Genomic DNA, 13341 nt, shown 5'->3' on the forward strand with positions numbered 1-13341 from the left:
GTTGAATACTATATGGTAGCCTTGCAAACTGATGTGCAAATCTAGAAGCTGATTTCTTGAATTCTTGGGACACACTTCAGTAAGAAGTATTACATCATAATCATTTGCATATACCAAAGATTTCAGCTCATTAATTTTGTTTGGTAGTTGTTCAATGTTTGCTAAAAGAGCAGAGAAATCTTGATTTACTTGCTGCTTTCTTTGGTTGAGTACTTCCTTATGGCAGTGATTCATGCTGAGGATGGACTTGTCTACAATGGACAGAGAAGTGCTTGAAGATCTACTATCATCAGATGTATTGAAACTTTCATTTGTAAGGGACTTGTAGGGTGATGAGTCTGTGAATTCATGGGCACTAATTGGTGACATAAACACTTCTAGATTATTATTTACACTATGAACAGGGCTGGTATCTGGGGTCTAACAGTCTATGGGTGGGGGGGGAGGTAGCTCCAACCCAGACAAATCAAGTTTTTTGGAAAAATTTTTCCATGGTGGATAACCAGGTTTGTCTCTCCGAGCTCAGTTTGGTGTCTAAGTTCAGTAGATAAGGCTTCTCTTTTCTCCCAATCTTCCCGGATGCATCTGCCCTGAACTGAATTTCCAGTCATAGCTCATAGGATTTCTGCAGAATATGGCTCTTTAAATTTTGGTTTGAGACAGAGAAGAGAATGGGGGGAGGTTGGCTGTGGGCTGGTTTCAGGTCTATCAACTGGGAGCAGTTGCACTACTAGGCATCTAACATTGGTTATGTTTGCACCCATACTGCCATACAGCTCTGCAAGGTCTCTTTTGATGAACATCTTGTCATTTAGTACTCCTGGTTGCTGGGATGTACCTCATTCAACCCCATAAGGTTTTCTCCCCTCTCTATCTTTCTCTTGTCTTAACAGCTCTATACTTCTTATGCTCTTTGATAATTGCTTATGTAGGAACTTACATTTTGTGCAGTAAAATTCTAGTTTAGCTACATTTTGCTATCTTGGAAAAGGGTTAGGTTAAGAAAAATAAAACTTTCAGCAATGAATTCTTGGCCAAAAAAATACTCTGGGAAGGTAATTCCAAGCTTCTATTTCAACCATCTTCTGATTTCTAAGTCCCAGAAATTTGCCCACTTGACAGGTCTATTACCTACTGAAATTTTGACAAAACAAAATTTTACAGTAATTTTCAGTTTTCAGTTTCTTTTTCTATGGTTTTAGTTCTTAAAATGCAATTTCTGTTATTTGAGTGAAATTTTAAGCCATATCAATAGATTTTATCAAAATTTTGGAAAGGTTTCTTCTTCTATTCAACAGCAGGCGGGCTTTTCAGTAATACTATTTAGCCCTTTTCCTTTTGCCTCACTCTGTGGGCTACAGAGCTACTGGCTTGATTGCCTCATAATTATTAGATATTTTCAGATATCTTTCAGTAGATCTTTCGACTCTAGGAGTTCAATTATGAGATGATAAATGTCGATTTCTATGCTCTGTGTGCAGGAATAGTTGGCTAGGCTCTTGGCTGATAGTGAGATTTTGTGGTGTTTGAAGCAATTTAACAGTTTACAAAGCAAGGTATGTTGTGCAGACGTCAGCATATTACATTCGAATAGGCAATGGTCAATTGTTTCATTATTCATATTACAATGCCTGCAAAGAGGGGACAGGGGAATTGAAACACTTGAATTAGAAAACTTATATGAGAATGCAAGAAAATTTAGTCCATTTAGTCTTCTTCTTCTTCTATTTAACAGCAGGTAGGCTTTTCAGTAGTACTATTTAGCCCTTTTTCTCTTGCTTTGTTCTGTGGGCTAAAGGGCTATTGACTTGTTGCCATATATTGCCTCATTTTTAATAGAAATTTTCATATATCATTCAGTAGATATTTTGATTAAAGGAGTTCAATTATGGTATGGAATATGTCGATTTTTATGATCTGAGTGCAGTTATAATAGGCTAGGCTCTTGGCTGATCGTGAGATTTAGTGGTGTTTGAAACATTTTAACACTTTACAAAGCAAGGTATGTTTCGCAGACGTCAGCATATTACATTCAAATAGGCAATGGTTAATTGTTTCATTATTCATATTACAATGCCTGCAAAGAGGGGACAGGAGAATTGAACCACTTGAATTAGAAAACTTATACGAGAATGCAAGAAAATTTAGTCCATTTGTTCCAGAACAAATTCTATGGTAAATTTTAGAAAAATACTTATTGGGAAAGGGGGAAAGGATAGGATTATTCTTATTAAAATTAATATCTGATAGCCTCCATCGGTAAATATCTCTAATCAGGATCGGTCTCCCACTTGGCTGGTCAATATTTATAGCATTTTTTGCTATTTCATCAACCTGATGATTACCACTTATGCCAGAGTGGCCAGGAATATACTGAAAATAAGTTCTTATGCCAGTTGAAGCAAGTTTATCTATAATACTGAGACAATGATAAGTGTCAATGTCCAACTTATAATGAGGAGCTGAGGCCAGCAACTCAAGGCTTGATAAAGAGTCGGAATGTACTATAATATTATTTGAATTTGCAATCAAACGTTGGTTTTCCTTAAGGTTGTCTAATGCCATGATTATGACATTTAACTGAGCAAACATTATAGATACATTGTTACATAATTTCTTACCCATTGTAATGTTCAGGTGAGGAAAGAAGACATTACTTACTACCTTCTGATTAATTTTTGATCGGTCACCAAACATGTGGAAGGGTCGTTCATTAGTAATTGTGTTCAGCTAGAAAATTCTTTTCTAGAAAAAAGAACTGGGGGTTAGATCTTTGATCCACTTTGAGAAATCAGTATTTATTATGGGAATTGACCAATTCCATGGAGGGGATTGGGGGAAAGTAGGTGCAATAGACTTTGCTGGTACAGGGAACTTCTTTTGAATATTGGCATACTCATCTGCAATGCCTCTATACATGGCTGGATTTCTTAACCAATTATGTAGGGTGTGTGAGCTATTTGATTCAATTTTTGTAAGATGTCTTGTAAAGAGAAAGCTACGTCTCTCCCTTATTGTTGTTAATCCACTCTCCATAAGCAGAAACTTGGTGCTTGTGGGTTTCCTAAGACCAAATATCAGACGTATTATATCATTTTGTGTTGTTTCAATTTTTTACATCTGGGTCTTTGCACATGCACCATAGACGATGAGCCCATAGTCAATATGGGGTCTTATATGTGATTTGTAAAACTGGAGTAAGGTTTTCTCCTTACATCCCCAGCGTGTGGAAAGAAGTATTTTTAGTAAATTTGTTTTTCTATTGCTTTTTTTTATTGTGTTTGTGATGTGGAGGTGGAAATTAAGTTTTTGGTCAAGCATGAGACTTTGGTAATTAATATGATTATCTTCTGGAATAGTTGTTCCATTTAGAGTTAGTTTTGCATTGACATGGTTCCGCTTTTGGTGAAATCAGATTATTTTTGACTTGGTAGGTGCAGTGGGTAAAACTGATTATTGAGAGAATTTTTCAAATTGGAAAAGTGACTTTTGCAGATTTGACTGTGCCATCTCAAAGGTTTTTGCCACATGACCATAGCACCAGATCGTCAGCATATTGAAGATTCGGGTGGGGGAGGTTCATGTCCCAGAGACATACGGCAAAAAGGAGGCAACTGAGGACTGCTCCCTGAGGTAGGCCTTTGGTTATTGTCTTTTGGAGTGAAGAGGCTGAACCAACACAAACAATGAAACTTCGCACTTCTATGAAAGATTTTATAAAAAATACTAGCTTGGGGGGTAGTCCAAGGTTTGCAAGTTTGTTTAAAAGGGTTTGATGGTTCACATTATCATATGCCCCTTCAAAATCTAGGAAAGCTGCAACTAGAACATTATTTTTTTAGAATGATTCATTTATTGCATTTGTTAGCAAACTGAAAGCATCTGTTGAGGAGTGGTTTTTCCTGAATCCAGTTTGAGTGTGAGGGATCATATTATTTTTTTCAGCAAACCAGAGGAGTCTGTAATAGATCATTTTCTCCATTATTTACCCCGTCACAGGAGTAATCATTATGGGCCTATAGGACTCAGGGTTATCTTTGGGTTTATTTTTCTTTAGGATTGGTAGGAGGGATGAACATTTCCATATTGGGGAACATAGAAGATGCCCAAGCGTGATTATAACAGTTTAGCAGTTCCTATTTGTATGAAGGTGTGAGATTCTTTATCCATGTAGGGTGTATATTGTCATAGCTACCGCTAGTTTTCGTCCTAATATGATGTATTGCATTATTCATTTCCTGGATTGAAAATGGACTAGTTATATACTCGGATCCTGGGCGTGGTTGGTAACTTGGGTTCATAGGAAGTGGGGATATTTTGATTCGATTATTTGATGTAAGCTTATTAACAAATAGAGTTGCAAATAGATTAGCCTTTTCATTATCATTGTCATATTGGGTCTTATTATGTATAGGCTCATACAGGAGTTGGTTGGGGGAAGTCGTTTCCCCATAGATGTGGCTTATGACTCTATTTATAATTGGCTCATGTGTCTCTCTGGAGAGATTATTTGCAAAATTATTCCAGTATTTATATTAAGCATCTATTATAGTCCTTTTTAGATTAGATTCTGCTTGTAATTTTTTTAAATATGTAGTAGGTGATGGTTTTTTTATGAATGCTCTCCTAGCTGCCTTTTTTATTCTCCATTTATTTTGGCACTCATTTGTCCAGCATGCTTTGGGAATGTGTTTAGGGAAGGTTTTTTTTGTGTGTTGTCCTGGGGATAGCATGATTAGCTGTATTTATTAGTAAAGATGCCAAGACTTGAGCATGTGTGTCAACTGTTGTGTTTGAAATGCATGAATTTTGGGTGAAACTTGTAATTTCATCATTTAGTTTATTTTGGTACATAGACCAATTTGTTTTAGTATTGATATATTTTTAGGTGTGTGATCGGGTTTCAGCAGGTTCATTTAGGGAGCAAACTATAGCAAAGTGGTCAGTACATAGACTATCAATTTTATTTATACAAATTTTTTTCAAAATATGCAAAGACACAATTTGTAGGTCAATTGTAGAGAATCTGCCACTTTTGGGGTTGAAATATGTATTCAGGTTTGGAGGGGTAGCAACAGCTAATTCAATATTATTTGATGTCATATTCTCAATCAAGCTTATTTTGGAACATAGACCAATTTGCTTTAGTGTTGATATATTTTGAGGTGTGTGATCGGGTTTCAGCAGGTTCATTTAGGGAGCAAACTATAGCAAAGTGGTCAGTACATAGACTATCAATTTTATTTATACAAATTTTATTCAAAATATTTAAAGACACAATTTGTAGGTCAATTGTAGAGAATCTGCCACTTTTGGGGTTGAAATATGTATTCAGGTTTGGAGGGGTAGCAACAGCTAATTCAATATTATTTGAAGTCATATTCTCAATCAATTTACCAGCTTTATTTGCTGTTTTTTTCCCCCACAAAAAGCTGTGGGCATTGAAATCTCCGCAAATAATGATATTTTTTAACATATTAGAATTTTTTATATAATTAAAGAAATCCATGGCATCTGTAGTTTGGCCATTAGGGTTATAAAAGCTTATTATGTAGGTTTTTGTATTATTCAGCCAAACACTGATACCAATTGCATCAACATTATTTGCAAAATCTGGAAAGTTGATGCCACAGAATTTTATATTATTTTTAACTATTTAAGCTACTCCAACTCCTTTTCTCTCTGATGATTTATCCTTTCTCAGGATAGTATATCCCAGAGACTTAATTTGTTGATTTTGGGTTAAATGAGTTTCCTGGAGGCATTAATGGAATTATTATTCATAAAAGATATTAGTTCATTTAGCTTATTTTCTGTGAGTGATCTTAAATTCCACTGGAGTATTGATATGTGTTGTGTTGTTGATTTATTTTTCATATGACTGTGTATCAATGCTCAGCTTTGTTAAAAGTAAAGCAAGATCTTTTTTTGCTTAAACGTGCATATCATCAGGTATGTAGATTTTTGCCGAATCTGCAATGATTTTTGTTTTCTGTAGTTGACGCATGTTCATGGCCTGAACTGCAATACACTTTAGAATGAATAAGCATATATTTGGGGATTGCATGTTTGGTTGTGCATCCTGTTTGTCAGTTAAGGAATTAATTCCTGGTAGTGTTTCTGGTTTGTTTCTTCTTGAGAGGGGGGGCCAGGCTGACCTCATCTAACCGGGCAAGGAGGCTTGTTGACTTGGTAATTCCTTCTGATAGGGATGTTAGCTAGGAGGCTTAGAGGATGGTGTTTTATATGGGGTACTTGATGCATTGGGGGCGTTTGACTTGGGGGTTTTGGTTGGTTTCATTACGGGCTTTATGTGGTATTGTTGGGCAGCTTTTGCTTCCATTGCTGCAAAGGGGTATGTAATGGCCTTCTCTGTTGCTATTTGGAGTCTTAGTGCTCTTTTCTTATATGCAGGGCATAGTGATTTATTGGTAGATTCATGTGGGCCTTTGCAATTGATACATGTAGGCTGAGTGTTGTTGCAAGTTGTCAACTCTTTAGGATGGAATGCTTTACAATTACTACACTCTAGGAGAATTTCATTGCATTTGTGTGTTGTGTGTCCCAGTTTGTGACACTTCTAACGCTGGATAGGCTTTGGTTTGTATTCCTTGTGCGGTTTGATTTGCCCAAATAGGAATAACTTCTGGGATATTAATTTTTTCCTTCAGTGTAAATAAGAAGGATCTACTTGTTTTTAGGCCATTTGAGTTAGGTTTACCAGGTTGGGTAACATCTTCAACTGGGATTGTGTAACCAGCCCTATCTGAGAAGCCCTTCTTTTAAATCCTGAATGGGTATTTCTGGGGGAATATTATAAACTACTATTTTTGTTGGGGATTCTTTTGGGGGGTCCATTTAAATGCATTAATTATAGTATTCAGAAGTGGTTTTAGATTAGTTATTATGTCCACTGATTTTTGATCTTAGACAGCTATTAGCAGGGATCCATCACGTGAATATTAATTGAGAAAATTGATTTTATCAGTTTAAAAATTGCAACTCTTATTGCAGTAATCTTTTTTATTTTAAAGGGGGTAATAGGAGAAATTTTAAGGTAAATTCCTAAGTTTTGGGAGGGAGGATCTTGGGTAGGGAGAGGGGAAATGCTTTTGATTGTGGATATTTTTTTTCTTTTTTTTAGAGCTTCCTGAAAGGACCTCTTGAAACCCATTATCATCATTTATAGTGACATTAGCCCCTACACTGATCATTGTCCTATTCTCAGTATTGGAGCTATCATGTGAACTTTGTGATAGTGAGCTTCACCAGCAAATATGGGTATCAGTTTCACTGGTATTTGGGGTGGGATCTGGGGGGACTTTTTTTTTAGATGACATCTGAGCATTGTCTATTAGCAAAAGCTTTAAACTAAAACAAAACTAAAACAAGAAAGGGTAATACAGTGATAACAAACCGTCTGCACTCTACTATGGGGAAAGTTTCAGGATCAAAAGAAACACCACAGTGTGGCCCTGAGGAGGATTTGAGCACGATTCTTTCGGTACAACTACTGATTATTTGAGATAATAATTCACGAGAAATTTAGTTTAAATTTCTTTAAATGTTGCTTCTGTATGGTTTTGAAACATCATCTTCTTCTTCTATTTAACAGCAGGCGCTATTTAACATCTTCTATTTAACATCATAAATTAGGACTGAGCAAAGTTCTTATTCTTCCTCTTCTTCAATTATAGGCTTTGGATGAATCCATTTAACCTTTTTCGTATTGTCTGATTATGTCAGGGGTATCCTGGGAAATCAAATATAGAAATTAGACTATTATTATTTAATAATATAATTTATACATCGTTGATGAAACCACCTATATTTAGGCAGATAAAGACAGCTTTGAACAATTCGGCATCGTCAGTTGAAGAGTGTCTCCTTTGTGGTAGTTGGTCAATATTAGGGGTTAGCTTAAGGCGCTTGAATATAGCAGATAAAGTTAGCCATTTTTTTTATGGTTGAGAGTTGCCACAGGGAAACCAAAAAGAACATGGTTGATGGTCTCATCATAGGTTTGCCATAGGCGGCAAAGAGGGCTCATTACTATTGGAATGGTTGTGTTTTGATGGTGATAAGTTTGGCTGTTAAGGCCAGTAGCATTTGATCGTATTCTTTGGTACATCTTTGAGTCTTTCCGGGATGTAAATGGAGAAAGGTTTGGTGAGCGTTGGTTTGCTAGATAAATTTCTAGGCCCCAATGGTTTACATCTCTTACTGGGATAGGTCTTCCAGAAATTATTTCAAACTGAAGGGCAGATTTAGCTATTTCATCTGCCTTGTGGTTCTCTTTAATACCCTTATGACTTGGGATGTACTGGAATTTCGTGGATATACCTTGTTTAAGTAGTTTGTTCAATAGTACAAGAGTGGTGGAGGTATCATTGTCTGTGTAGTCTGAATGTTCTGATGATATTGAGGCAAGGGCTGATTTTGAGTCTGATTAAATTATAAGAGTGGTGTTTCTTGGAGGGTTTGGCATCTTTATAATGGTTTCCAATGCAATGTTGATGGCAGCTATTTCAGCTGTCATGATACTCACATCATTTGGAGCCTTTCTGCAGCTGCTATACCTAAAGATGGGACGTGGACTCCATAAGCAGTCCTGGATTCTGTTTTTGAGCCATCCACAAAAATTGGGAGGTGGTGGATATATCTCTGAGACTCAAATTCATGGAATAATGATTTTACATAGGCAAGGGAAAGATCTGTTTTAATAGCTGGCGCAAACGAAAGGTTCATTTCTGGGTAGTGGTTAGCCCAGGAAGGTATCTGGGGGTATATTTGAAATAAAGAAGATGAAGGTGTGGGGAAGGTCATTTGGGTGGTTGCGAATTCCCGTGCAAGGCCCCTAAAAGCACCAGGGTTTCTTAGCCAGTCATGTAATGTATGGGAACTGTTACGTTCAATTTTTGTAAAGTAGCGGGCAAGTAGGATATCTCTGCGCATGACAATAGAGGTGAGACCACTTTCACTGAGGAGGAAGTTGGTTTTGGTGTAATTCCTGAGGCCAAGTATACCACGGATCCTAGTATTTTGGACAGTCTCCAGACTGCATAATAGGGTTTTTGAGCATGAGCCATAGACAATTAGTCCATAATCAATCTGAGATCTGATATAAGTCTTATAGAAATTTATTAGAGTTTTTTCATGGCGTATTGAGTAGCCTTTGTAAGATGCGCATTTTTCTGAGGCATTTTATTCTCACATTTTCAATATGGAGCCTGAAAGTTAGTTTTTGGTCTAGAGTGAGGCCAAGGTATTTGATGTGTTGTAGCTCTTGGATGACAACACCATTTAGGGTTAGTAGGACAGATAGGGGGTTTTTCTTATCATGAAACTGTACTAGAGCTGATTTTGATGGGGCGGTGGGTAGGCATGAATTGTTGGAGAAACTTTCAAAGGCATAAAGCAACTTTTGTAACTTGGATTGGGCCAGTTCAAATTTTTTGAGGTAGACCATAGGACTATATCACCTGCAAACTGAATATTTGTTTGGGGTAGGTTCAGATCCCATAAATATAACGAAAACATGAGACAGCTGAGGATAGCACCTTGGGGAAGGTCTTTGGAGACAGACTTTTTAGATGAGATGTAGGAATTTACTTGGAGAACAAAAGAGCGTTCGGATAGGTAACTTTTAAAGAAATCCCCTACAGGTATTGGAAAACCCATTTTTGATAATTTTTGCAGTAGGAGTGGACGTTGGATAGGAGTGGAGTAGGAGTGGACGTTGGATGCCTCTTCTTTTGCAAGGTTGATTGTTCTCTTAAGTTTTGCCTCTGCTTGTAGCTTTGCTATATATTTTCCAGTGGATGGATTTCTCTTGAATGATCTGATGGCATTCCTTTAATTGTGCCAAGCCTCTTGGCAAGAGGATGTCCACCATGGCTTTGGGGGTTTGTTATTCTTCAGTGTTTTTGGGCGTTGGGACTGGGGTATGGTAAGTTTTGCAGCTTCAAGAAGTAGTGATGTGAGATTTTTGGAGAGTTGGTTTGGGTCAGTGGACCGTGAAGAGTAGTCATGGTTTGACAGAATGTGGGAGAAGTTTGGCCGGTCTGCCTTTTGCCACACATAGTGGGAAATGAAATTATCAATGATGGCTGGGTCACCAATTTTTGTGCATATGGCAAAATGGTTGCTTAGGAGGTTGTCTATTCTGTTGACAGTAGTTTTATTTATTAAATTTGATGAGACTAATTGAAGATCAATAGTTGAATAACTCCCACTTCTTTTACTGAAGTAGGTAATTAGGTGTCTAGGAGTCACTAGTGCTATATTGGTAAAATTAGTGAGGAATTCCTCTATGTATTTTCCAGCATTTTTTTTAGGTGAATAACCCCAGATAGGACTATGGGCATTGAAGTCCCCTACAACTGTAGGTTTGAATTTGAGAACTTATTAGAAATAAAATTGAAAAAATCATGTCCATTGTTATTACCATTTGGATAATTTAAATTAATAATAGTGACCTCCATGTTTGCCAGCCACAACTTTACACCAATTGCATCAATGTCATGACTAAAATCAAGGAGGCTTATACCACAGAATTTGAGGTGTGATTGTACAAGGATGGCAACTCCACCGCCATTTCTATTGGAAGATCTATCTTTTCTTAGGACATCATAACCAGGAATTTTTGGATTAACTGATGAGTTTAAATGGGTTTCTAGGAGGCGTTGTATTTCAATTTTGCGTGAAGAAGTATACTTCAGAAGTACGGTAATTTTATAATCATTTAAGGATGTCAGTTTCCATTGCAAAATTGTGGTAGATAGAGATAACTGAGGGGTAGCCATTCATAGATAAATTTAGTTTATTAAGTATAGTGCTGAAATTTGAGTTGGCTGTGTCCTTGAGATGTTTTGGGAAGTAGGTATTAGCCATCTCTTCTAGAATTGAGGATTTTTGATCTTCTGTGAGGGATGTTCTGGAGAGTGAGCTGAAGTTGAATATGTAGAGGCATAAGTTTGTAAGAAGATTTGGATTTTCTTCTGATGTTTCCTTTGGTGATTTTTATGAGGTTGGTTTTGCAGGTTTACTTATAGAAGATTCAGGGTCTTCGTCTCTGGCTGGAAGGGGGGGGGGAAGTCTAAGGTCTTGATTCCAACGAATGTTTTTTGTGGTTGGGTCCTTGTAGCTTTTTGCTGTGGAGTATTTTGATTAGGTTGTATGTTTGATTCAGAGAATTCAGGTGTATCTGCATTATGCACCATGAAGTTAATTTTTGCAAACTGAAAAGGAATATTTTCTTTTTCAGACAACCTGAGAGCCATTGATCTTGACTTGTATTTTGGGCATACAGATCTGTTGTCAGAAGAATGGGGACCTTTGCAATTAATGCATGTTAATTTCTTGTTTGCAGAGTTTTCTGTGTTTGGAGGATGGATATTTTGGCATAGGTTACACCTTTTCAGGTTTGTTTTGCAGTGTTGTTTTGTGTGGTCCATTATCAGACATATTTCACATTGTATTGGCTTAGCCTTATGCTCTTTGTAGGGCTTTATCTGGCCAAATAGGGATACAGGTTCACTGAAGTTCTCTAGGGTGGAGTCCAGGATGAAAAGGTAGGATTTAGATGTGTATATGCCATCATTGTTGGGTTTTCCAAGTCTGGTGACTTTTGATACTGATATTTTTAGGCTTTTGCAGTTCATAAGGCCATCCTTTAAGTCAGTTTCAGGAATACCGTTAGAGATATTGTATATGACAATTTTTGTTTGGGCAGGGGGAGGGCGAATCCATTGCTTTGAATGTACCTTAATGCCTCCAAGGGAGTTAAGTGATAAAAGAGTTTTTTTTTGCATTTTCAAAGCCTGCTTGAATAGATATTAAGATTGAACCATCTCTGTTGATGTTGAGGTTGAAATTAATTTTCAGAATTTTGAAGAGCTCAAGTCGAATTGTTTGGATGTTTTTTATTTGGAACATGGTTTCAGGAGAGGTAGGCAGAATGTGGATGAAGTGCTCCTCTTCCAAAAAAGATGGGGGTGTTGTCAAAACCGTCTTTAATGGGGAGAAACTGGTGTACCGTTTTCTTTTGGATCTTTTAGGAGTGACAGTTTTGAAGCCGTCATCATGGTGATTTGAGTCCTCAGAATGAACAGAGATCATGATTTCATTGGAGTCTGGGTCCTCAGAACGGTCACTTGGTAATTGGGAGACGGGGCCTAGTATTTGGTTATTGGTATCTCTCTTCTCTGGGGGTAATTTCACTGGGATCATGGTTGAGATAAATTCACCACTTTATATAAATAAAAATAATCAAGAAAACTTCACTTGATAGTCCTGTTTTCACAAAATTTTCAAATTCTCTAACACGATTATTTTAATGTTATTCTTCTTTTCTTTTTTTGATCGAGTTGTCAAGCTGGTAAAACAGTTTTCTTGTACTTCATCATAGGCAGCGCGCTAGCGCTGCCTAAGTAAAGAACGATGTGGGCACAATGTGTTTTTTTTTTCAGCCGGGCACTTCGTATCGAAGGAGTTGTTGTAGAAACTTCGAAAAGGCATAATTCGATCTGAAATTGGAGTGGCTGGTGCAATTCTTATTAGCCATATGTGATTGGAGGGCAACTAGTGCCCCCCACCCATCATTCCCCATAACCTATCCCAACAAAGTTTTTAGATATCCATTTTCTTCCGCGTAATAGATTTCCAGATAAAATATATATTTTTGAGGTGGATACTCTCCCCCAACCCTTGGGGCAAGGGTTTTAAGTTATTCCCTCAGGGCATATAAGAATAATGTTGGCACAATGTACTATGTATTATTTTTTTCCTTTAGAGCAGTTCAGTTCATATGGAAGGGGTCGTCTTAGAAACTTCAAAAGGGGCTATTTCGGTTGCAAATTGTGATTTTGAGTGTCTTTTTTAATAGTCAAAAGGTATTTGAGGGCCACTAGCCACCCCCTCCCACGTCCATCATTCCCCCAAACACATCCAATCGAAATTTTGAGATAGGCATTTTTTCAGCGTAGTTGATGTCCAGGTAGAAAAAATATTTTTGAGGAGGACACTCCCCACAGCCCTCAGGGCAAGGCTTTTAAGTTATGTCCTGGGGGCATATAAGGTTTTTATAGAAGGCATTGTCGTAGAAACTTCAAAACAGTCTCATTCGATTGGAAATTCGAAGGGCTAGTTTAATAGTTGTATCCCTTTTAATAGTTGAAAGTGATTGTTGGGCAAGTAGCCCCCCCGCCCCACGCCCATCATTACCCTAAACACATCTAATCAAAATTTTGAGATAGCCATTTTGTTCAGCATAGTTGATTTCCAGATAGAAAATATGTTTTTGAGGAAGACACTCCCTCACAACCCTCAGAGCAAGGGTTG

At 37.3% G+C, this 13341-nt stretch overlaps 1 protein-coding gene across 2 annotated transcripts in view; it reads left to right on the plus strand.

Moving 5' to 3' along the window:
• The window catches only part of LOC148947026 (uncharacterized), a 48435-nt gene that overhangs the window by 13991 nt on the left and 21103 nt on the right, over positions 1-13341 (plus strand). Inside the window, exon 1 of one of the 2 annotated variants that reach the window (XM_089096822.1) lies at positions 11270-11423. The exons of the other annotated variant lie outside the window; for it this stretch is intronic. Coding sequence (XP_088952948.1) covers positions 11351-11423 — 73 coding nt within the window. The 5' untranslated portion in view covers positions 11270-11350. Of the gene's footprint in view, positions 1-11269; positions 11424-13341 lie in introns of those variants that run through there. 2 annotated transcript variants of the gene reach the window in all.

This window comes from Artemia sp. Qi Xiang Cuo, chromosome 11 (genome assembly GCF_049724085.1).
Source record: "Artemia sp. Qi Xiang Cuo chromosome 11, ASM4972408v1, whole genome shotgun sequence".
In the NCBI taxonomy this organism is placed as follows: Eukaryota; Metazoa; Arthropoda; class Branchiopoda; order Anostraca; family Artemiidae; genus Artemia; species Artemia sp. Qi Xiang Cuo.